The following is a 25,082-nucleotide window of genomic DNA, read 5'->3' on the forward strand; positions in this document are numbered from 1 at the left end:
TAAGCACAGAAACAAGAAGTGGTTAGGCATCCCAAATTGAGGTCAAACAGCTCAAAAGAACGGTAACAAAGGTCAATGTGTGATGTCATAGGTCAATGTGTGATGTCATAAGGTGGATGTTACTTTGGACTCGTCAGCTGAGCTGTCTGAGAGTTTGTTAAAGAGAAATGAGACATTCAAAGATGCAGCAGATTCTGTCTTTTACATCACTGAGACTACAAGGAGACACTGAGGACAACTATCTACGGTGAGCCTGAAGGGACAAAATAGTACGAGATTAATGTGATTAAAAACAACTAATATATTAATTTCAGACCTTAATTGATCGTGATTAACCAGTAAAACGCACAGTAAGTAAATTCCACCACTAGGGTGCTCTCAATTAAACAGTAACTAAAAGATGACGTCGAGGCTGGCGGGGAATCATGGGAGTTCTTTCTACTACTCCCCGTCTCACCCGCAATGTAAACAACCTCCTAGTCGACCGTAGTCATGACGACCCGGTGAAACCGACCTGAGGAAGAGAATATGTTTACAGACGAGCTAATGGATCAGAGTATTATCTACATGACGTTTTTATCACAGCAGCACATACAGCAACAGTACGGCAGCTTTCAGGAGCAGCTCACACTTCCTTAAGCAGCGGAATTTGATGTAACATCCCGTGTTTCCACGGCAACTGTAAACATGGTGGAGCCACACCTCCTGTTTCATCTCTAAAATGAAGGATTACTCTGTCTTTGATAAATGTTGGAAATATTTGAGGTGATGTAAGGACTCAACAAAATAAATATATATAATGTAGGTTTAGAACATTTTAAATTAATTAAGGTATTTTTGTGTTAACATTCTACATGTTGTAGCTTTAATGGAATTTAAATTTAAAATATTGAGTCATTTATTTGTTTGTATTTGGCAGCTTTTGAACTCCATACATTGACGTATTCTAAACCGCTGTTTGGAAATGTTTCTTCTGTTTTCTGTTGGTGCAACAAGCCGCTTTGCTTCTGTACAAAACTCTGCATAAAATGAGGTCATGAGTGGAAACAGCCAATACAATCAATGGACCTTTGTGCAGCTGCTCCACACAGTGTGAATGCAAACTTTGGGCTCCGTGTGGTCGATCATTGTGCATGAATCCATCTCTGTTTGCACTTCACGGTTTAATTCTGTATTTTTGACGCGGCGCTTTATGGGTTTGAAGAGGGGAGGAGGGGGTTGTACTGTACACTGAGTGCCCACATAAACACTACCACTCGTGCGCACGCAAACACACACACACACACACACACCGAGCATCCAGGTCCCACATCCTGGTACTTTTCAGCGTTGTCAAGGCAGCCTCTGAGCTCGGCAGGCAGGCGGAAAGTAGCTGCAGTGTCCTGGCAGAAAAATCTGTCCTAAAAACGTTCACACAAACTGTCCCGGAAAGTTCAGTGTAACTGGAAGGTAACGGGTTTGCATGTTTTTCTTCCGCATGTTTCCGAGCGCGTTGCTTTGCGGGGATCCTGTGCGGGGTTTCGTGGTTTTTCTGTAGCCTCAGACAGTCCGTGTGGACAGAAGGAGGAAGAGCTTGTCCATTGTGCAGCGCAGGGACAGAGACACAACGCGTTAGGATCGAGCCAAGCTCCATTTTCTCACATTTTGTCCGCACGTAATGTTACATCTGCCTCTGCGCGTCCGCTTCTCCTCGTTTACAGTCAAACGGACGCAATAAAGAATAAAAATGGCTCTCGACAGATATAATTTGTGATAGAAAGGGACAGGTTTAAAGGGACAGTGTCACTCTGCTTCCTTCCTGCTTCCTGGAGCTTTGTAGCTTTCAAACGCGACGTGTTCAAACCACCAAACATGTCGCGGAAATGTACATAATATTCCACATTTAGGTTCTCGGGTGATCTTTTTGAATACAAAGCGAGCTGTATGGTGTCTCACGTGGAGAGTGTGTGTACTCTGAGTGTTGTGATGATAGGAGATGGGCGGTTTAAAGCACGCATTGTCTTCATTTTGCTTTTTAATCCGTTGAAACAGGCGGAACAGGAAATACCAACATGTGCCGTAGTGGCTCCGATTGTGATGTTTTATCGTGTTCATGTGAGGAAACGGAAGGAAAGCTAATGTTGTCACAGGTGAACTGTCAGGGATGTGAATTCATGTTTCCCATGTAGCCCAATGCGCATGCACCTTTATTTAAAAGTAATATCTAAGAGAGATTATTGAGGCAAAGAACAAGAGGAGAAAACTCTCAGATTTTATATGTTAAGAGTTCATTAAAAGTGTTAGAATTAAAGTAGAAATAACGAGAATTCAGCTCTGTCCAAAAGTACAGAACGTAAAGATTAAAGTAGTAATGTACGGTGGCCCTGAAGGGCAACATGCTGAAATATCTAAAAGCAAAAACATTTAAGTTACTGCAAACAAAAGAAAAAGACAGGTAGTCACTTAAAGGAAGAATGTGTGATATGTGACACATAAATATATCATGAATCCAGTGTATCCTGTGTAAATGTGTCTCTGAGTCATGACTGTCTACAATGAGGGAGAAGCTTGAGTCCCGCTGGCTGTGTTGTTGTTAGAGCTGTGTTTACATGGACGGGACAGCCGGCTCCTCCCCTTGTGTATAAAAGCTGTTTTAGTCAAGAAGAACATACTCACTGATTATTTAGATGTGAGTAAGAGTTTTTAGATCACGCTCATTCTGTGTCAATTTACATTTACCTTTGTTGCCGTTCTTTTGACCTGTTTGACGTCCGTTTGGGATCCCTAACCTCTTCCTGTTTCTGTGCTTAACTTCAACTCTACCAGAAGAGCCTGAGTTTATTTCAAAATAAAAGCATACCATAAAAGGTTTTAAAATGCAAAATAATGGCTTTCCAAACATGTAATTAATTGCAATCAAGTGTTTAATGTGAACGTAAAAGTCATAAGGTTTTGAACAGAGTCAACATGTCGAGAGTAAAGTCGAATCCTTGAAATTAAAATAGAAATGTCAGGAGTTCAGTGACGTTGTTATTTACAGAATGTCCAGTTTAGGTAGAAATGTTCAAAATATGTTCCGACGTCTTTAATTCACTTTTAAATGTCCAACTTCTTCCCAATGTTTCGGTGGTTTACGACAGATTGTAGAAGTTTATCAATGAAAGTTTCCCCTGAGTATAATTTAAGAGAAATGTTTTTGTGCTACCTTTTAGAGAACCATGTGTTTCTAAGTTTTAAGATAAGTTACTAAGAACTACTTCCTGTGTTCCAGGACGCCTGCCTTCTGATGTGATGTCTGAGAGATCTGGCCGCTGCTCATCAAAGCAAAATCTACGACTGCTGTGTTATCGTACCGGGCGACGCCATGTGAGCTAAAAGCACGGAGGATTCTGGACTGCGAGGGATGACAAGGGAAGAGAAAAGCAGAACTGTTGGATGAGAACTGATGGGCTGTCCAAGCTGGAGACAGCATGCCAACTGCAAAAGGTAAAGGTGGTGCAACGTCCCACCGGTACCGGCCCGCCTCGGAGTTCGACAATGCCACGCTCGCCCAGAAGAGAGAATACTGGAGGACCAAGAAACGAGAGCAGAGAGCTCGACTGTCAGAGAGCAGAGGGAAGCCGACGCAAGAGAGTCGAGGAGACGAACTCTTACGTCCAAACGTCTCCGGCTCCTTCGCTGCTCTCTCTTCTCCTTTGCAGGGTCAGGATGAGTCGCGCAACACAGCCGAGGACGGTTCAGTCAGAGCCAGCGAGCGCCAAAAGGAGAAGTGGTTGCAGACGATGGAACTCAACAAGGTGTTGCCTCAGGTGCCAGCTTCATATTCAGTCTCAGTGAGAGCTGCCGGGGTCGACAGCGCCGCGGTGAAGTGCCCGAACGTGAGTGCTGCTGGGATCAAAGCCGTTACCTCACCTACAGCCGCCCGTCTGAACTCCACCTCCTCAGTGCCTCCATCCAGACCGACCAGAATCACCAACGGCAGCTCCACTAAAACACCTCAGCCATGTGTGTCTATGCAGGGAGCGTTCGTCCCCAAAACTCCACCGAAGGCACAATCCCACATTCAGCCCAAACTCTCGCCCTCAAGTGTGACGACAGGTCAGACTTTTACAACTTGTCCTCCATCAGAGGGCAGGACAACAAACACAACACCTCAAAGAGGAACAAAGAGTGCCTTGGCCTCCTCGCAGAGGGCTAAAGGTGTTTACGTCTCCAAACTGACTTCCACAGAGTCCGAGGAGGAGAGAGCAGCCAGGCGCAGAGAGCACTGGCGAATCAAGAAGCGAGAGCAGAGAGCGAAGTTAGCTAAAACCAGAGAGAGGATACAGGGCCCGGAGGTGACCTCACAGAGGCAAACGGCACAAAAAGCGGGACTTGTTGGAGGCACGGTTCTTCCTTGTGTTTCACCTCGGACGTTCTCGAGAAGAGTCGGACAGAATCAGTGTCATGCTCGGGTCAATACTTCTTTTACGCCTGCAAAACGTTTAGCCACGTTTAACCTGCAAGCAGACCAGGTGAAAGTCCAGAATCCACCGGGGAACATGACAGTCAACGCACCTGAAGGGATTTCTGTGAGAAGGGCGGGAGAGACACATAGAAAGCTTCCAATTTATGTGAATCTCTCAAATGTTTCCCGAGGGATCGCACGATGTAAAACACCCCGACAGAGATTCATCGACGCCCAAAAGACTTTCATGAATCAAAGAAACATGAGATGTAAATCCCCGATGCTTGTTTCCTTCTTTGGTACAAGAAACATCCCCAAAATAGACCCCAATGACACACCTGAGCAGATCATCGGCAAGCGGCGGGAGTACTGGCGGATTAAAAAGCGCGAGCAGCGAGCGAAGCTGTCGATGGAGATGAAGGCTCGTCTGAAGGAGAAGGACTGCGTCATGCGAAGGGTCAAGCGGTATCAGAAGATCCTGGAGGAGATGAGGAGGGCGAGAGCGCAATCAGCAGGAAGTATCCTCGCCCACGCCTCGGAGGCCATCGGAGGGTTCATCAAAGAGGACGGGACGGTGAGCGTCAGCATCCCGACGAATCGCAGCACAGCAGAAGAGCAACACAAACGAGAGCAACAGCTACTTTCCAAAAGCTCTCCCATCTCAACGCCTCACGTTCACCCGGATAACAAACGCAGAGCCGTTGCACCCGTCCGCGTGACTCTGCCGCCCCTCCGTCCGGCTCAGGTGAAAGTTTCCTTTCCTCTCGCTGGACTCAACAAACCTCAAAGGCTTCCATCAATCAAAGCTGAAAGCACAAGCGTTTATATCCATAGTGTAGGCCAGCTCAAACTCACTCATCCTCAGACCCCTGAAAGTGCGTCCTCTGGAGGGTCAGCAGCAGGGTCCGGTCTCGGCGGATGTGTTATGAAAATGGCCGTCTCAAGTAGTGTGACTTCCCCGTCAGCTTCCTGTCCCGACCCAGAGCTGACACAGGAGGAGAGGATGGCGAAGAAGAGGGAGTACTGGAGGATAAAGAAGCGGGAGCAGCGAGCGGCTCGGGCAGCCCGGCTGAAGCAGGGACTGTTACAAGCGAGGGCCTTACAGAGGAGGAAGCTCCAGAGGCAGGGGACCGCGGCACCACCCGACAGAACCGACAGAACAGAGAGCGCCCAGCCTCTCCCCGGAAACAGCTTTCCTGCTAAGCCAAATGCAAGTGGGATAAAACAAGAGGCAGCAGTTGACCTAGATTCCCCACCAGAGCAAGCCATCTGTCCAGATATCAAACCCCCAACCCCTCCATCACCCCCTCCAGCGCCTCAGCAGGAGCCTGACCCAGCTCTGAGTGCAGACAGCCAGGCTACCACACTGCTAGCCGTGGCCTCCATGAAGAAACTTCTGGAGGAGTCGCTCAGCACGGTGACAGAGTGTAAAGGCGAGCAGGCTGACGTTAAGATCGAGGACGAGGCTTCAGACGCCGAGCCCAAGCTGATGCAGCTCTTCTTTGAGAAAGACCAAGTGGCTCCGATCGCGGCTGATCTGACTCTGGAGATTAAAAGCTGGCAGGCGGATTCTGATGCTTCAGTACAAGCAGGTTCCCCAAGTCTTAATCTCAAAAACTCCCCCCCAACAAGCGAGCCACCGTCACCCCTTCCTGTCTCCAGCCCGACCTGCGAGAGCTCATCCCAAACCTTCTCAAACTTCATCGTAAAGCCCTCCGCGGACGCCTCCGACGGCCCGCCCTCTCCGCGCAGGACTCAAAGAATCTGCACCAAAAAGACCCTCGCTCAGAACAGTCCGCCAGAGCCGCCGAGGCTGCACCACCTTCCTTTAGATCAAACGCAACCAGAGCAGCGGCCACGCAAGGCGCCCGAGCCGTGCAGGAACCGCAGCGTTCAGTCGCCACAGAAGCATGGCTGCGTGGTGACGGAGCACGGCGGGCTGAGCAGCCTGCAGAGGAAGAGGGAGTACTGGAAGCTGATGAAGAGGCAGCAGAGGGCGCGCTTAAAGGCGGGGCAGAGAGACAGAGCGGGAGACTCGAGCATTCGGTTTTCCCAGAGGAACGTACAGGTAATGTGGAACGTGGGAACAATAGGGATAATGTTTGTTTTTGTTCAACCCTGAATTCAAAAAAGTGGAGTTTAGTAAACGTATGCAGACAGAAGTTGATTTATTTCTCTGTGCATAGGAGCCATTTTAGCCCCTTCAAAAAACAAGGGAAAATATGGAAATATGAGGACGTTTGTTAAACTTGTTTGAGTGTGAACACGGCTGAGTCGTTCTGCACAAACCTGAGTTTGGCATGTGACATAAATATAGAGGAGAGGGGCCTCCTTTAAGTTCTGGACCAACATATGAGCATGTTTCAGACCTTCTGTCTTCATTAATCATGTGTTTGTATTTTTCCTCGCAGGCTTCAGGTGTGGGCGTCATTGACTCCGCTAAAGGTGTTGTTTCTCCAGTTAAACCCGCCCCTCAGCCCAGACCTCCCACTGCCTCAGTGACCTCTGTGACCTCTGCGACCGGTATCCCCACAGTCCTGGTGGTGAGCCCTGCAGCGGTTACTCCTGAAAGCTCACCTGACACGCTGCAGGTCAAAGTGCCCGTTAACAGAGCGTCCTGCTCAGAGCAGAGACCCTTCAGACCCTCACAGGTCGGGGCGGACGCTCTCAGGGCTCCAGAGAATCAGAGACAAACCGCCACACGATCAGGAAAGTGGATTTGTAGAAGCACAGGCGTCGACTCGCCTCCTCCTCTCCCCACCCTAAAGCCCCCGGAAAACCCGCTCACCAGCATCAACCTGCACCCCATCGAACCCCCTCCTCAGGCCCTGAACCCCACCCTAAAAATCCCCAGTGCCCACCTCCAGACCCCCGCACACACGATCCACAAGCTGACCCCGATCAGCACCATGGTCCCTCCGAAGCGTGTCCTCGGGGAGTCTGAGGAGGACTTCCTGAGGAGGAAGAGGGAGTACTGGAGGATCAAAAAGAAGGAGCAGAGAGCGAGGAAGGCCATCAGGGAGAAGGGAGTCACATCAAGGGGATCCTCCAATACCTGGAGGCCCATCCTGCCTGCACAGGAGCTGCACACACAGGTGAGGCACGCGGCGCAGGTCGACGTATTTAAACAGCTGACAGGGTTAAGAGCTTACTGTAAAGTCGATGAGGATCGCAAGACACTTGATCTGGAAAATGTTTGATATGAAAAAAAGCGCAGCACCTAGCGTCTTTATTTTCTGAGCGCTTTGCCTTTTTTGTGCGGCCGCTCCGAACACTCAAGTTGAATATCTTTCAACTTTTCAGAAAGTTGCTGTTGACGTCACCTGCGCTCTTTTCCAAATGTTTGATATTCCCCGTAGTTTTGCCGCCTACAGATCGTTTTCATCCTCCTCGCCTTGGTCTGATCGGGAAATAAACGAACTCAAATATAAAACATGCAGTAAAAATAAACGGAGCAGAGTGGGTCATACAGCGGCCGTTATCAACAGACTGTTGTCATGGAGACAGGACGGACTTGAGTGGTTTTCTTCTCAGAGAACAAACGCTTCATGCAAGCGCTCAAGAGCTTTACTGCCTGGAAAAAAAAAGTGCCAGGTGGACGCGGGGCCTAGTGGAGACAAACAGGCTGAAAACGTACATTAATAAAACCGTTCTGTTTCTCTCTGTCTCCTGAAGGACTCTGATCCGTGGGTGAACTCGTCTGAGGAGTCAGAACATCTGATGAGGTCAGCTGTCACTTTAAAACCAGTTTCTCAGTCTCGTTAATGTCACATAATAATGACTTACTCTGTTCTCTCTCTGTGACAGCCAATCAGACGATACCGACCCTTCATCCTTCTCTTACTCGAACTACACCGCACCTCTGGAAGGTGAGTCATGCTCCACGTCATGTTTACATGTTGAATGTTTTAGATCGCAAATGAAAACAGAACCTTTTGACCTCTTCAGACGAGTCGGAGCTCGTGTTCATGGACTACGAGAGCAGCGGCGCCGAGGACGGTCTGGTCTCCGACGCCGTGTGGAGGAGCAGGTACCTGATGGACTACGACCCTCTGAACCAGCTGCTGGTGTGCATGGTGTGTGGGGAGCAGCAGTACTCTCACAGCCTGGAGGGGGTGAGGGCCCACATCGACGACGCCCACCCCGACACCCTCAACCTGGACCCCGGCGAGCACCAGAGGATCCTGGAGGCCTGGGACGAACAGGTGTCCCAACGAGAGCGCTTCTTCACCAGCCAGCTGCAGAGGAACAGCGAGACAGGTACGCGACGACATGTCGGGGGGGTGGGGGGGGGGCAGGGCAGCCCCGTTTCCTCAAACGTTAGGGCGTTGTGTAAGAAGCGGGGTAGTTATCGGCACATTACGCAGGAGCAGAACTTGATTCTAATTTTACAAATCTGTCTGATTTATTCTGCAGAGACGGAAAGAAACTGAGCTGCAGACAAGACAACTGACGACCATGATCCAGGAGGCCAAACCCCCCACCCTGAATGCGTCTTATTTATACTTCATACTTATTTATTTTTACGAGCTTCATAAAACTCATGAGAAGAAAATGCTGTTTGAGGAACGATGACCAAAAAGAGCTGCTTTACATCGTTTCTTAACCCGGGCTGTGATGTGTTTATCAAAGTTAGCATGGACTTTATTTATAAAGAGGTGTCCGTAGTGTTGCCATGGTAACTGATTTCTAAACCTCGATATGATTTATAGTCAAAATCAAAAGATGTCGAAACTCGTTTTGTCACCACGGCTTCAACAATAGAAGTCCTCGGCAAACCATATCGGATCAAACTTCGGCACACTGTCTCTACTTTGCACAAAAGCATCACATTGTCAGCGTATTTATGCAGTTTGTGATGTCACAGAGAGAAGAAGAGTTTAACGTTTAAGTTGCCCCCATTTTATAAACAGAGTGTTCATTTTAGAGACGGGGAATACAATTAAAACCGGGAGCCTGTGTTTGAAATATTTTTGAGTTAAAAAGATGTAAAGGTGCAAAACATTTCTTCATCCTGCAGCCGGTGAACAGGTTGTTGACACATACACCTCACAGCAGGAGACTATCCCTGTCAGACAGGAGGGGGGGGGTCTCCTGAGGTCAAACGTGATGTAAAAAAAAAAGACGAGGAAGTGTCGAACGAAGCAGCAGAGTCCTCTATACGACACTATAATGAGAATATGTGTCTTTCTATCAATGCTACGTGTAGTTGAACAGAATCTCAATGTGAACTAAAGAGTGGAGTAGAACATACTGGAGAACAGGAAACATAATGCAGCAGGTTCATTAGAGCACGGAGATGGTAGAGGTGGCGTGCAGACAGTCTATGGTCGTGCAGCGATCACAGGGAATAAACGTCACCACCCCCTCCCACTCGCTCCAGGTGAATTCTCCTGATTATATCCTGCTGCGTTCTCACATCAGCTCACTCTGACTTTCTGCAGAATAAATACGAGGAGGCTGGAGGAGAAACTCCAGGTGAAGAGAGAAACATTCAGCTGTTTGTGTTCACACACGACGTTCAGCATGGAAATATCAGGAGTTTTTCAGGAGTGTGAAAGTCCTGTAAGTGTGACGTCACTCTCTACAAACACACCAGACTACATTCACAAAAGGTCTTTTTACCTCACAGGACACTGGAGCTGTTGCTCTACCACTGCCTCTAGCTTTGAGTTTGTTTGTGTCTTCATGTGACTTTTTAATCTAGATAGTTAGTTTGGATCCAACAGGATATTTTCGTAGCTCAAAGTAACATAGACAATAGATCGATAGAGGCAGCTGTAGGTCGAGGACTTCCTGTCGTTTGTGACGTTAAATTGATGTTTTTGTCAGTGGGGTTTGGTGGTGGCTGAATCCTTCCCAAAACTTTTAAGTTTTTAAGAAATTTAGTCCCCAAATGTGTAAAAAAAAGAAAAAAAAAGGCTCAGGTTGGTGAACTTAAAGTTCCCTTTTAAGATGTGACCGTTCTAATTTAAAGACACACTGACTCTGTGGAATCTAATGTTGAGGTTAAATAACATTGTGTCGGCCCTGTAACAGATCAATCAAACACTTAAGAGTTGACTGACTCTTTCTGTTTTGTAAAAAGGTTTCCCCGCTCTGCTGGCACGATGCGTTCAGGTCCTCGACTGTTGTAGACTTTTATAGCTCCTGAATCTTTGCATGAACATTTTTTTCTGCGTGCGTCTGGTTCTGCAGTGTGCAAACAAACAAACAAACAAACAAACAAACAAACAAACAAACAAACCCTGAAACCTTACGGACGTCAGACCTCTTTATACCTTTTTTTTATTTTACTCCACAGTGAAAAAATGACCTCCTGCACTGTAAATACTGAAGTGGTTTTGAGATGCCAAATGTTTCCTTTGACTGTGCTGTTCATCACTTTATTTATTATTTATTGATATCTGGTGTTCTCACGCGTGTAGATAGTTCCATGTTAGCTCTTCTTCTGTGACTGTCGACGCTCCAAAGGAAGAACTTACTGCATGATATGTAGAAAAAAGGACGCTCCGTTGTGCATCAGAGACGAAACCCTTGAATGCATTCCCGTGTTTTTCTATGATTTTTTATTATGACGAGTGTGATGCTGATATATTGTTGTGTTTGAGCACAAAGCTGCCTGCAGCTGGTTTCACCTCTGAGAATGTAACTCCGACATGTTTACTGGTTTAAAGGGAATGTTCTCGATGCCTTTCAGTAATAAAACTTTTCTACCTTTGGGAAGAGTCTCTGCTCGTTCTAAACTCTGTAAAGACCTTTGAGTGATTTAGTGCTGAACTGTTTGTTTGATAAACGTTTGAGTCAATAATTGTTTCTCAGAATATGTTAGGGATCGACAAATGTTTGCTAAGTTAAAGACAGGGTTGGTCATTTCCTCCAGATCCACTTTTTCAGATTCTGGTTGAACTTGTCTTTAGGTCCTGACAGAAATTAATAACTCATATTCTCTGAAAAAGTAACAAAGAAAATCTGTCATCTGTAGCAGTTGTAAGCCTGTAATAATTTCAACCAATGTCTGCCACGAGGTACCAATCTGATGAATGAACCAATCAGACGCCTCCCTGTCTCCCTGCTCGTTTTCTACCTCTTGTGTGCTCTAGCTCACACTCAAAGCGCGTCACTGATGACAGAGTTTATACTGTGAGTTTAATTACCGCTGAATGAGACATGAGATGACGTAGTTTCTACACAATGCAAGAGATGAGCTGAGGTTAAGTGTCTTGCCCAAGGACACGTCAGTGGCTGCAGGATCCGGGGATCGAACCCCCGACCTTCCAGATCCACGGCCGACACCGTTGATGAACATTTTCTTGCTCATAGTTCAAATCATGGCAAGAACGAACAATTTCCTTTAGAAGCGCTTTAGAAAAAATAAAACCGAACTTGCCATTTCACAATCAAACAAGTTTGTTTTACACCGTTTAATTAACATTTCTGTTTTGGTTTGAACTCTAAAGACAGTGAACTTTTATTAACAGTTTTTTTTAAATATCAAATCATCATCGAGTCTCGTTTGACTCCAGGTGAGGGGAGATCAACTTCACCTGAGTCACAGTGACGCTGATTGCAGAGCTCCTCTCTGATTGGACCGTGACAGTTTTGGGGCACCAGCAGACTTCCTGGTCTGACGTTTTGATGTTTCCAGTTTTAACCAGCAGAGGGCGTTTGATTATCTACTACACTACTGTACAGAGTGAGCGTGATCTAAAAACTCTCACTAACATTCAAATAATCAGTGAGTATGTTCTTCTTGACTACAACAGCTTTTATACACAAGGGGAGGAGCCGGCCGTCCCGTCCATGTAAACACAGCTCTAACAACAACACAGCCAGCGGGACTCGAGCTTCTCACTCATGGTAGACAGTCATGACTCAGAGACACATTTACACAGGATACACTGGATTAATGATATATTTATGTGGAACATGTTGCACATTCTTCCTTTAAAAACTGAAAATATGTTTTTTTCCTATTTTTAAATCCTGTAAATTCTCCATAAACCAGCGAATCTAAATGAGGACGTACAGAAGGTTTTTAAATTACATTTATTCGATCAGGTAATATACTTTATGGTCTTCTGATCAGCTGGTATCCAAGCTCCTCACATGTACACTGACACACATTTATACCACTCAGTCTTTTGTTTCTCCATCAGTCTAAAAACCGTCTGCCTGCTGTCACTGACTCCTCCTCCTCCTCGGCTCCTCCTCCTCTGTGACCTCGCCCTCCTCTCTCGGGGTCTCTGGGTTCGCTGTGCGCTCGTGTTCTGACTCCGTGTCCTCGGCCCCCTCCAGCTCTTTGGGCCCGGCCTCGAGGCGGAACAGCGTGGGGACCTGACCCAGGATCGGGTTGTTCTGCTGGAGTCCAGAGATCCACACGTTCAGGGTGGACTGGTCGCCCCGACCCGTCATACACATGGCGAAGACAGGACCCTCGTCCACTGCGAACAAGACACACAAGGGACAGCTTTAAGACTCGCTCAGATTCTTAAATGTAACGCCATCAAACCTGAAGGTGTATTTTGCTCTTTTTTAAATTTACATTTCCTGATTTGTTAACGGTGAGCTGCACATGTGAACGCTAACGGGCGATTGTTTTACCCTGACTTTACCTGCCAGCACCCGCCTAAGGTTTTCTGCATGAAGACGGGATGAGCCAATGAGAACGCAGCAGGAGGCGGTGACGTCAGTATTTTCATCTCAGCTCTGTTGATTTTGTGAATGTGTCAAACTACGCGTAGCATTATGAGCATATGAAGCTAAAAACAGTCATTGTGCTTCGTCCGCCCCCTGACGCCTCCTCCTCTCCCGCTGTGACTGTGACGTGCTTGTTAGGATGAGAAAGGCCGCCGTGTCCAGTGCTGGCCGTGCACTCAGCAGCGTTTAGATGTGAGAGGAAAAGCGCTGCACTTGCGTCCTGTCTCTATGACAACAGTCTCTTCAAAACGGCCGCTGTATGAGCGTCACCGCGCTGCTCTTTTTACTGCACGTTTTATATTTGAGATCGTTTTTCAGGATGTTGTCTCCTGTCTCCTGTCTCCTGGCGACCGCCTGCTGCTGCAAACGCTCTCTACTCATTGGAAACAATTTAAAGAAGACGCTCTGTGGAAGACGCAAGGTGGACACGGGGACTAAGTCGGGAAGATTTCAGGGTTAGTCTGTGTGTGTCAGATATCTTACAATCCTCCACGTCGAAGCTCTCCTCGTCCCCAAAGTCTCGATCCAGGTCCAGGTCCAGCTGCAGAGGATAGTCCAAACACCTCTCTGGATCGTAGGGCTCCTCTACCTGCAGGGGGGGGGGGGGGGATACTACGATATCAATAGATTCAAAACGACGATACATCTTGCTGTATTTAAATGAGCGTTGGTAAAAGTACCTTCCAGGTCAAATTTGAAAAATAAAGCTCCCCACCTTCTCCTCAGCAGGAGTGGGGTCCGCTCTGAGGATGTAGTAGTACACACACTTCTTCCTCAGCCACAGCGGGAACGGACCCTCCACAAACACGGGCTTGCTCGGGTTGTGTTTGGACAGAAGCTCCACCTGATCCGGACTCTGGGTCCCTGCAGTCACCACGGGAACGACAGGAGACACAGAAGATGAGACCAAATGTACGGCCAAGAATCCATCTTTGAGCTAAGTTAACTTTCTAATTTAAAGAATGACAGACAGCTGAAGTGAGGGATGAGCTTTTGTTGTAAAAACAAAGAATATAGAAGTAGAAGCTAACAGCAGGACTCGTAAAGGTCAGCGGACATCAAAAGATCAAAGATACAGGAAAGTGATGGAGACGTGTTTCAAACGGTAACTCAGGTGTTGCTAAGCGGTAAACATTTGAAACCTGTGAACGACTCAAACATAGAAAACCGTTTCCATACCGACGACATGTGGCAGCGTGACTTCCTCTCCGCTCTCGGTGACGTCTGTACACGGCATCTTCAGGGACGAGAAGACAAACACAGATAAATGTTATTTATGTCAAAGATGAGGACGTTAAAGAAGAGAGAACAACGGCTTCTCTTGAGCCCACCGCCTCGACTTCAGAGTGCACAGCGCTTCTCACCGGTTACTGTTGCTAGGATACGAAAGAGCAGCACTTCCGCCTCCATCTTTAGTGACCGTTGAGTCCGTTTTAAATTTCCCTGTTTGCTTTTATTCAAGAAGAAAATCAAACGTGTAAAAGAAATCGTGTCCTGGCATTACCGCAGCTCTACCCCTGAAACTGTATCGAGAATCATTTACCCAGCGTCCTTTGGGTCAAAGCCCGCTTCAGACCACCACTTAAAGCCGCGATAATTACGCCCCTGTGACGCTTCGCCTTTAATCTGAATGAGGACTCAATAGGCTTTTACATCCCATGGGAACTTGTTTTATAATTCCAGGAACTGTTGGAACCCTCCCCCTTTTTTATTGAGTCTGCACCTCGTGGAACTACAAACTGTTAAGGAACAAACTCTACACTACTACAAACTACAAAGGAACCTTTTTTAGCTCCTGCTTCAGGGTAGGTACTCTGCACGGTGTGGACCCCAGAACTGTTTGGTCCAAAGACACCTAATCAAAAAAGGGGGAGGGTTCCAACAGTTCCTGGACCTATGAAAAAGTTCCTGCGGCCCAAAAATGCCTAAAGGGACCATTAAATGAAACTTAGATCCTTTGTGAACAACGAAAACCGTTTTTGTTTTAATATCCCAAATAAAAATGTCATACAATTTTAAAGAAATTCACCTATTTTCATGCCGGTGACGAAGTTGATATCAGAAGTCCCACCTCTTTTTGTAAATTTTGATTTGGTGACATCATCAAGCTCGGCTGTGATCGCAGCGACAATAAACAGCTCACATGGAGGGCGTCGACACCGAGCGCTGAAAACTCTGAACTGTCGACGAAGTAAGTGGACTCACAGAGTCAGCCTTATGTTCTCCACAGAGTCGACCAAAAGCTATTCCTGTTCTAAATGCACTTCAACAAACACTTTTATCAACCGCTCGCTGTGTTTTAGAGGTTTTGCAAGGTCGATTTTTTAAGACTTTGGTCCCTTTCCACCGTCTGTCTAACTGCTGCTAACACATCCAGAGTCCAGCTCCTTGATCAACACCCAGACAAAAGTTAAATCTCCAGCAGAAGTTCTCACTCGTAACTCGTTCTCACTCATTTTCCTGAATGTTTGTTAGTTGTTTTCTTGAAATCTGACGAGTCTGACCTGGTAAATGGTGACTTCAGCGTCCCGGTCGTTAGCGATACGAGTCAGGCTGAGGCGCGCCAAGTCCATGGGGTCTTCGGGCAGCTGCTGAGGGACGGGGAAGGGGTTCAGGTTTTTGAATTTGGGGAACCAGTACATGAGACGCTGGTACTTCCTTATGGGGTGACTTTTCTCTCCGAATATCTGGACCAGCAGCACTTTGGTCTCCACATTCGGTAAGATTCCTAAAAAAAACAAAAACATTTCAACTTCAGAGAGAAAACAAACTGTCTCAATTCCAAAGCTTTCCAGGAATTCCAGGAGCATCCTGAAGTCTAAATCAGACCCACCGTAGTTCTCCATCTGCTCCAGGACCTGCACGCCACACTCCTGCTGTCGGGGGTAATGGTTGAACATCCTCTGGATGTAGTTTCGCGGCACGAACACCTCTTTGGGGAAAACGTCCAGCAGCTTGTTGTAGACGGCGAGGTCTCGCTCCACGCCGAACTCCTGCATCTTCGCCAGAGCGGCGTAGATGAACTCCACGTGGCCTCGCCGCCTCACGTCCCGCTTCATGAAGACTTCCACCACTTTGTTAAATGTCGCTTTAGACTTGGCGTCTTGGGAAATCTGCTCAAACAGGCCGTCCTGCGTGACCAGAGATCTGTTCTTCTCCTTGTCAAACTCTTTGATGAACTCAGTGGGCGGAGTCTTTGCGCGCGCCGGGCTGCCATGGAAACGCCTCAACACCTAGAAGCCACAAGTACTTCTGTTAGTATATTTTAATTAGGAAGCAGAAATATTAAACATCGTGCACATTCAGGGCCTGACACACAAAATGATTGTACGGCTTTAGCGCTCCTGAAACCACATGAGACCCCGTCTATCTCACAGACAGCGTAAAGGGTTAAATGCTCCCCCACCTGCGCTGCGGAGCAAACGGCGTCTCTGTGCTTCTCTGCTGTGTGTATTTAAATGAGCCATCATGCCGTCATTTGGAGGGAGACTGTCCTCTTTCTATTTAAATCAGCCTCATTGTAAAACGGGTCTAACTCACAAACAAAAATGAGCGCCTGCTGAGAGTTGGTGGTAACTGCGAGATGTGACGCCCTCTTTTTGACTTCAAAATAAAAGCTCGGTTCTGCTTCGATGTGTGATACCTCCTTTTTTTCTATGCATGCGATCATCATTAGATTATCGATCATTTGAATGGAATCAGGCTGCTATGTGTGGAGAGATTTTACCTGGTGCTTGGTGTTGTGCAGCACGCTGGGTTGACTGGAGGAGGCTGACTGGAGTCCAGCACCATACTGGGCAGCAGCTCTGACTGACTGACCCACCAGTCTGAGAGTCTGCAGCTGCAGCAGGCAGCGAGAACACTTCATGGTGGAGACATCACAGAGACACACGGGAGACTGCAGAGGAGCAATACACATGACATGGACAGGATTTAACCATGCAGAACCCCAGTAAGAAAAGTGAAGATTTTCCAACAAGGGTGACGTCAAATGATTATGAAAACAGCTTAAACTGTTACCAAAATATATTTTATTAAATTAATGTCCTTTGGATTTGTGGTAGCCGAACAAAAGAGCTGACTTTTTTGATTAAGAAAAAGTCTTTAGTTGACTTATATCCCATTTGTTTTATATCCTGGAGTAAAGAAAACATTAAACTAACACAGTTCTGTACGAGGTTTCGCAGACATGAGGTTGTCTACGGGTGAAATACTAATTTATGTAATGATTTATTTATAATAACAACTGTTCTATTTAGTACATAACAAATATACACATCACATAAACGCAATAACCCTTACTTAATAAACAACAGTGATGGTGACGAGGGTATGAAGAAATAAGTCCCCTTCAGAAATCTGTCTCCTTGGACGCCTCCATGTTGAAGAGCCGGCTGTACATCCGGGTCCTGTAGGAGCTCGCTTCCCCTAAACAACAGAAACATGAGCTGAGATAATTGTTCCGCGGCTCCTGTGTCTGCAATGGTACAGATTTTTGAGTTGTTTATTGTTTTGTTGATAAATTAAAATGTGACTCTGCTGTCTGTATATTTTGGCACTTTTTTTGTGGTACAAACGGAGTCGTAATCGATAACCTTGTCAAGTGGAAGCAAAGAGGAGTACACGCCCAATACGTATTAAATTTGAAGGTTTATTTAAGCAAATTGGTAACAAATGAAGGTTTAAATGTCGTATATAAAGGTTGTTTTAAGTCGATTATTGGTCGTTTTGAATATCAAGATATGCTTGTATTACACCACCCTGCCGCGAGGTGGCGACAAATATCTTCCCAACTGATAATACCTTTATGTATCTGATAGGCGCGGAGGTGAAGCCTGGAAAAGTTGTGTTTGCACTCCTCAGGTAAGTAAGTGGAAGTTATTTATTGAGTGTAAGCGTCTTCAACAGTTTGAGAGGAATAAAAAATGAAACTTTCGACATTAACAACAACGAGACTCAGCCATGAGCTCAACACGCTAGGGCGCTGCGAATATCGTCAAGCCTGCCAAAATGAGGCAAAGTACTTCCGGTGTGTACTTTAAACGTTTTGATTTGGGGCTTTTTATTTTATTATTATTATTTATTTACTCTTATACCGGTAGTAACATTTATTTCATGCTATCATTAAATTCTCAACTGGCTTAGGAAATTATTAAAAGTTTTTTTTTTTTTTTATTAAAAAAATAAAATAAAAGCCAGTTAAGTAGTATTATTTACCTGGTATCTCCTAAACACCCACTTGTTTCCAGTAAAGATTTTGGTGTACTTTTCAGTTTAAAACTATTTTTAACTGCTTTTTATCCTGTAAATATCACAATGAACTTACAAGGGACATACATACATTTATTTTACTCAGTTTTCCGTGTTCCCTGGTTGTTTTCTCAATGAATTGACTTTGTGCAGGCTGGTTTTTAAGGAAGCCTTCAGCGGATATGCATCCTACAATTTATTTTGTTCCATTTCGCACATAATTACAATCAATTTTGTTTGTTTTCTTCAGAACTCAACTTATTTTTCTCGTTATCTTGTGATTAAACACTGGTTTCTACCCTGACCATAAGTGCATTTCAGCCAGTCAGGCTTTCACAAGATCTTGACAAATCAACCTTTTTATTATGAGATAACGACATAAATAAATTGAGCTCGTTATTACAGGAAAATGGAGCCAAAAATCAAATGTTTGAATGTATGTCCTCTTAGGGCTTCTGTGCTTATCATAATCAGTGGCTGTGGCATAGGGTCTGTTGGGGCCCTATGTAAAAATTAATTGGGGGGGCCCTCCAACCAGCGTTCTTCACCATTCACCATTATTTTTGCCAGTCTCCTGACGCTTACTCCTCTCTCCCTTTTTCCAGTTTCTGTTTTCTCTCTTATAGACGGATAATTCCTCTTTATTTTTCTTGTTTGACTTTCAAGCACAAACTTTGGTTTTCACAGCAGCAATGCATGCTTAACGCATAATGCAATGCTCAGCAGGGCGACGAGAGTGAGTGCTGTCAGATGGGGACCCCTTAGGGAGGTTTCCTACTGCAATGGGAAACTTTTCCACACTTTGTTTAAAGTTTGTGAGCCCTCAGGGGCCCCTTACTGGTCTGGGGCCCCAAGCTGTTGCCTGCCTTGCCTGTTGACAAGCAGCACTTCTAATCATAATGAACTGTCCATAATATATTTAAACTGTAGGCCTATGAATGCAGACATCCAGTTTGCACTTTCAGTTTTGTTTCATAAATTCTAGACTTTTATTATAAGGATGACGCGCTCATGTTTTATTGTGAAAACTGCTTCCGGTGTTATTGTCGTTAACTTTGGGCTGTTTGATGGGAGTCCCCCGAGCAGTGTGTGACTTCTGACACTCCTCTCTCCCTCTCTCTCTCTCTCTCTCTCTCTCTCTCTCTCTCAGCATGGAAAACACACCTCAGTGCAGACTTTCCTCTTAGACAAACTTCACACAATTCAAACTCCGGATTATGGACTCTTCCACCAACAGTTTGGGTGAGTGAAGCATGGAAACCTGCGTGCTGTTTGTGTTTCTCACTGTTTGTTTACTGCCAGCGTTATGGAAAGTTGTCAGACTCTTCGGATATGACTCTCACATCGTTATGGAGGGAACACTGCTCCGAACATCTTGCGAAAAAGTTTCCAATAGCTGTTTATTTAATTTTCTGCTAACGTACATAACATGGACAACATTAGTAAGAGTAGGCTATATTCAAAAAGGGTAAACTCTCCGGCTTTGTTCGGCATGCTTTCCATCTTTATTTTACATGTACATCTGTCATGAGACCGTTTTTAATTTGATAATGCTGATTTCTCGCAGTGCTTTGCTGCAGCATTTCTTGGCTTATTTCAGTGGAAAAAAAGACAGACAGGCTTCATAGTAATGTTCACTTTTAAGGAAGTAGAGAATATTTCTTGAACTTTTGGCTCCCCAGCTTCAGTTTATTCTTTAATGAACGTCCAGATTTCTGCAGAGTTAGATGGCGCACTTGAGTGTCGTTGCAGGCAGTGTTGCGACACGCATTTGCGTAATACGTGTGTATGTGTGTGCATCACATCCTGGTGCATTAATAAACATCTGACATTTACATTTTCTGCAGCTGCCGAGTTTCCCTTGCAGCGCCCGACGGATTTGGACTCGGATCCAAACGCGGGCTGGAGTAAAATATGAGGCGTGACTGCAACTGTAGTTCCTGTGTTTCTTAATCTGGTTGTGGCTGATGTGAAGGGGCTGCAGAGTTTGTTATACTTCATGGAACATTCAGTAGTTGTCAAAATCAGCTTTTTTTTGTAAATGAGGTTTGGTGCATTGAAAATGTCAGACGAGCAGCAGCGTGTTTACAAACAAACATCATTATACAGTGTTTGTACAACATGTTGCACCGTGTGACTTTTGAACGTCATGATTATGCACACATGTTTGACTCATGAATTAAAATAATAGTGTTCACATCTTGCTCTCTCTGCTGTGTGTTTAACCGACGCTGCTTCACAAAGCTGCTTTTGTTGCACGTCTGCAGGCCCTCGCTGTCCCACCTTGTGTGCTGATGTTGTGTTTACTTGTCTTGTTAAACGATGGGGCGGCGAGGCACAAGGGAACAGTAAACATCACATGCGGATGTGCTTCAGCATCTGTGAGGAAGGCTGCTGTGAGAGAGAGAGCGCTGCAGGGGAGAGAAGAGTAAATCTCTCTGAGGCTGCAACACCTCCTCTGTCTTTATGAGTATTTATCTAAACTCAAGATTCATGAGTAATGTGTGTGTGTGTGTGTGTGTGTGTGTGTGTGTGTGTGTGTGTGTGTGTGTGTGTGTGTGTGTGTTTCACCGTCAGCTGACTGGATTTTTGAGAAATCAGATGATGTGGAGTTACTGGTTTCTGTGCAACGATAACAATTTCACAATTTTTCTCCACTTCTAATGTCCAAAATATGTGCCCACAGTTTGCCAAAAGCTTTGCTTAAAAGTTGAATTTACCAAAGTTCAAGTTTAGGAGAAGAATCTGACTTGGCTTAGATATCACAACGTTAATAAAAAAAACACTGGCGGTTCAGTCAAACGGTTTCACAAAGTATATAAAACATGCACATTATAAAGTAGTCAGACTGATGTGTGATGCAGGGAATGATTTCATTTCAGCACTTTGCACCATAAAATCAGATATCTCATGTTGTCGTCAGTTTAAACCAAAGCAGCTGAAATCCTGAATCATGACTCTCAGGGTTGCGGTTGTCATCGGTCTCACTTTTCTATTCGATCTGATTGCGAGCATCCTGTCAATGATTCCATATCACGATTGGTTGCATCCTCCATGTTCTATACTCCTGCACACGAGACTGTAAATTATTCAGAGAGTTCTTTAGACATCAAAGTGAAATAGTGGACTTTGACACATTTGATGTGAAGTTAAATCTGGTGCAGCGTTATGAAAATCTCACATTTGTTAAACGAGCAAACATACATAATACCAGAATACTGCTGCACGATCTCAGCATAAAAAGGTTTTCAGCATCCAAGTTTACATCCATGTGTACCCGGAGGAAGAAAAAGACTTTGTCTACTTTTACATGGCGTTCATTCCTCTCTGACTTGCATGTGTTTAAAAAAACCCGATTTGATCGGTTGGTGAGAGCGTCACGTTCAACAACAACAACTGTCTTTAGTTTAAACAATGAATAATAAAACTGGTTAAAACGCGAAGAGGAGGGGACGCCGGTGGTACAGTGGTTAGTGCGCGCACGCCTCATGTATGGAGGTTGTAGTCCTCCAAGTGGGCGGCCCAGGTTCGAATCCCCCTCTCACTCTCTCTCTCTCCCTGATTTCTGACTCTGTCCACTGTCCTGTCTCTACAATAAAGGCACAACACGCCCAAAAATAACCTTAAAAAAACACATAGGTGGACACTGAGACTGATAACATTGTTGTGAAGTGTGTGACGTTAAACATGCTTTGCACACACACATAGGACAGGACACACACACACACACACACACACACACACACACACACACACACACACACACACACACAAACAGGATCTGTGGTCATGCACTGAAGGAGAGATGTCCCAGAGAGGGAGCTGCACATGAAAGACTTCTGAGATGTTTCGGGGTTCAGTGTTTTGCTCATTGGCACCTCTCCAGCTACCGGACCAGTCTCCAGACTTTGGTCTGTACCGGGACTTGAACCTGCAGCAGACTGAGCTTCTGCAGCTGCTGGTTATTACGTCATTAAGAATAATGTCAGGGTGTTCCAGCTTTGATTACAGCCTGTGTGGATGTCAGACTCTCTCTCTGTGATGTAAAGACTTACGATGACAACATGATGACATAATAAAGAACACCAGCGACCTCCTTTAATGGGATCCTCTCTTCACTGTGAACAATCAGATGTGGGACAGAGTGCAGGTTGTGCAGAGATCAGCAGGAAGTTACATCATTTTTTACAGAGCGTTGTAAAACTTCTTTTCAGAGGATCAGTCGAGTTCTTCTTCTGGAGTCTGAAGAACGACGGTCGTGGTTTCAGTTTGTTAGAGTGACTCTGAGGAGAAGATGATAGTCTGAGTTTAATTTGACGGCATGAAAATGGTGTGAGAGCGTGAAAATGTACGTTTGCTGAGTGAGTGAGCCGTGCTAGTTGTTGGCAAAAACAATAATTTTCCAGATTTATTGCGGTAAATTCAGACTTTTACGATGTGTCTGTTGCTAAAGCTGACATTGTGATAACCATAAAATGGCAATTTATTGTTGCAGCCCTCGTTGAGACTCTTTCTCCACGGACGTGAAAGCCCTAATTTACTGCAAACAAATAGCATCACTTCCTTTGAGCCAGAAAAGAGCTGCAGCCTCCAAACACTGAAGCTTTGTGCCAGATAAATGTTAGTGTTTATACACACACATGCATCAGTCATTTTTTTAATAGTTATTTTGTTGTGCAATCACACACGAATCAAAAGACAAACTGCCGTGTTGTGTTTGGCTGCTGGACGCTCTTGTCATGGATTGAAAAGCAGAAATGCATCGTCTGCTCACAGGTGTTGATGGGGTGGTGAACCTCAAACAAACTGCGGGGGCTGACGTACGAATCGCGACAGAAAACAAAACAAGGAAGCAGATTTTTTTTCCATTCTTCTAAAATTAGAAACTAATAAACCACAACATCTGTCTTGTAACACAGAGAAAAATGCTCTGTTTCAAATGTGCTCTCCTTGTGATGTCACAGTGGGATTCTGGTAAAAAAGAATACCCTCCCCTCCCCTCCCCTGATATCTCCACCCATGGACTCCACCCCCAGCCTAGAACAAAAGTTTTGTGCAGGTCGGCCATTTTTATTCTCTCTACAGAGGAGTGATGTCTACCAGGAAAACTCAGGGGGGGGGATCATTACATTTAAAGAGACACACACACCAAAATGGAGCGTTCTGAGAGAGCTGGTTTATGCAGGGTCACAAACCTCCTCTGGTGCTTGATTCATGTTATATTTTGACCAAAGCACAGCACAGATGTTTCATTTAGACCACAGGGGACTGTTTGAAAAGGTGGAGAAGGGGGATAATATGTCCTCTTTAAACGCTTGACTTCTTGACATGTGGCAAAGGTCAGAGGTCAAAACCAAACCCAAGGCCACTGCAACGAGGACTACGGCCTCCGTACATGGGGTGTGCGACATACCCGCTAGGCCATACGGCACCAACTCTGGTTTGACTGTACTCTCACATACAGACAAACAAACTGACAAACAACCCCTCAAGGAAATGTTTCACAAAGGTTGCGGCTTTCTGATCTGTGACTCAGGATGTTGATCCTGTGTTTTTATGTCTGTGGTGATTCTTAAAGATGTTTCAAAGTTAATCAAATGATGCTGTTACAGATCTCAGCCGTGTAAACGTTGCCCTTGGTGCCTGGAGGAGCGTGGGAAGAGAAAGCGTCTCTCTGAGGTGACGCTGCTCTCGGTTTCACTCCTCAGATTCTGGTGCAGGGGCGTGCAGGAAGTATAGGGGCGGCGAGGCGTCACAATCAAAGAGGAGAACTAAATGCAGAGAGTGATGTACTCTGGGACAGACGGCGTCTGTAGGTGGTTCAGGTCATCATGCAGGTTAGAGTCAAAGAGAATGAGTGGGTGGCCGTCAGAGAATAAGCTGCATGTGATTTCAAAGTGCCTGCTGCAGGAGAATCTGATGTTTTAACACGCTTTACATGCAAATAGCAGACATTTGGAGACGTGGCAGCCCGACGACAAACAGATCAAAAGAAAAAGAGGAACGCCAGCTTGGCTAATTATATCTGCTTCCTCTCTGCTCCTGGCTCTGCTCCTGCTGGGATGAAAAGGGACGTTTTTGTAAACTCGAGCATCAACCAGTTGGACGAGAAAGTCTGCAGAGCTGAGACTTCACAACAGACTCCCCCGAGTCCAAGAATGTGTGGCTGTGCAGCTGTCAGGCAGCCAGCCTCCCACAAGACCTGGAACAACCCGGAGCCTGCAGTCCGAATCAGACACAAGATCTGTTGCTCGGCTTTGGAATGAAGTGTTCCTGCATCTCTTTTAGGGTCATTAGAGACATGAGGCTTTCGATCTGACAGGAAACCAAACCGTCTCAGGCGGTGCATTCACATGTTTGAGACGGCGCTCCAGAAAAAACGTGTTTTCTGCTGAACTGAGCACATTTATTTTCCTCCTATTTCGCCTGCTTGATTCATTTATTTTTCCTGCTACCTGTTAATGGCTCAGTAAACTGTTGGCTGGTGAAAGTGCCAACTGTGACGAGACGGCAGCCACAGTGTCACCTTTTTATCGTCTGTCTGACTCACCAAAGTGAGGTTAATTGTCCGTGGATCATATCCAACAATGAGGGGATAACTAACTGATCCTAAGATAGGAGCCACATGCAGCACATTAAACACAAAAACATTTAAATGCCTTGAACAGATTCCCAACACAAAACCAAAACAATGAACCTTGTCAAC

General features: G+C 45.6%; 3 protein-coding genes across 5 annotated transcripts in view; 2 read left to right on the forward strand and 1 right to left on the reverse strand.

Moving 5' to 3' along the window:
- Positions 1 to 1,302: 1,302 nt before the first annotated feature.
- Positions 1,303 to 11,152, forward strand: si:dkey-28a3.2 (serine/arginine repetitive matrix protein 2). 2 transcript variants are annotated; one of them, XM_020649275.3, is made up of 7 exons: positions 1,303 to 1,449; positions 3,251 to 6,494; positions 6,838 to 7,521; positions 8,102 to 8,151; positions 8,234 to 8,295; positions 8,375 to 8,686; positions 8,843 to 11,152. In XM_020649275.3, the coding sequence occupies exons 2-7, from the start codon at positions 3,450 to 3,452 to the stop codon at positions 8,857 to 8,859; spliced, it is 4,170 nt and encodes a 1,389-aa protein (XP_020504931.2). In that variant the 5' UTR covers positions 1,303 to 1,449; positions 3,251 to 3,449; the 3' UTR covers positions 8,860 to 11,152. The 2 variants fall into 2 exon arrangements, with proteins under 2 accessions (XP_020504931.2, XP_020504932.2); XM_020649276.3 differs by lacking the exon at positions 1,303 to 1,449 and adding an exon at positions 1,775 to 2,094.
- A 1,173-nt stretch (positions 11,153 to 12,325) lies between these two features.
- On the reverse strand, positions 12,326 to 17,560 carry ecsit (ECSIT signaling integrator). The gene is made up of 8 exons (XM_020649283.3): positions 17,429 to 17,560; positions 16,854 to 17,024; positions 15,960 to 16,359; positions 15,631 to 15,854; positions 14,306 to 14,363; positions 13,842 to 13,990; positions 13,610 to 13,715; positions 12,326 to 12,870 (listed from the first exon to the last, which is right to left on the reverse strand). The coding sequence occupies exons 2-8, from the start codon at positions 16,992 to 16,994 to the stop codon at positions 12,608 to 12,610; spliced, it is 1,341 nt and encodes a 446-aa protein (XP_020504939.2). The 5' UTR covers positions 16,995 to 17,024; positions 17,429 to 17,560; the 3' UTR covers positions 12,326 to 12,607.
- Positions 17,561 to 19,455: 1,895 nt separating this feature from the next.
- The window catches only part of eml3 (EMAP like 3), a 40,170-nt gene continuing 34,543 nt past the window's right edge, over positions 19,456 to 25,082 (forward strand). For both annotated transcript variants that reach the window (XM_020649257.3, XM_020649258.3), the window contains exon 1: positions 19,456 to 19,618. In XM_020649257.3, coding sequence (XP_020504913.1) covers positions 19,594 to 19,618 — 25 coding nt within the window. In that variant the 5' untranslated portion in view covers positions 19,456 to 19,593. The remainder of the gene's footprint in view (positions 19,619 to 25,082) is intronic.

This window comes from Labrus bergylta, chromosome 22 (genome assembly GCF_963930695.1).
Source record: "Labrus bergylta chromosome 22, fLabBer1.1, whole genome shotgun sequence".
Taxonomy (NCBI): Eukaryota; Metazoa; Chordata; class Actinopteri; order Labriformes; family Labridae; genus Labrus; species Labrus bergylta.

What these genes read in the sequence shown, in the direction of transcription:
- ecsit (XM_020649283.3), bottom strand. Translation starts at nt 16,994, where the DNA reads ATGAAGTGTTCTCGCTGCCTGCTGCAGCTGCAGACTCTCAGACTGGTG. An exon ending in TGCACAACACCAAGCACCAG is followed by an intron (nt 16,360 to 16,853) that starts GTAAAATCTCTC and finishes TGTGGCTTCTAG; the next exon opens with GTGTTGAGGCGTTTCCATGG. An exon ending in GGAGCAGATGGAGAACTACG is followed by an intron (nt 15,855 to 15,959) that starts GTGGGTCTGATT and finishes TGTTTTTTTTAG; the next exon opens with GAATCTTACCGAATGTGGAG.
- si:dkey-28a3.2 (XM_020649275.3), top strand. Translation starts at nt 3,450, where the DNA reads ATGCCAACTGCAAAAGGTAAAGGTGGTGCAACGTCCCACCGGTACCGG. An exon ending in CACAGGAGCTGCACACACAG is followed by an intron (nt 7,522 to 8,101) that starts GTGAGGCACGCG and finishes TGTCTCCTGAAG; the next exon opens with GACTCTGATCCGTGGGTGAA. An exon ending in GAGTCAGAACATCTGATGAG is followed by an intron (nt 8,152 to 8,233) that starts GTCAGCTGTCAC and finishes TCTCTGTGACAG; the next exon opens with CCAATCAGACGATACCGACC.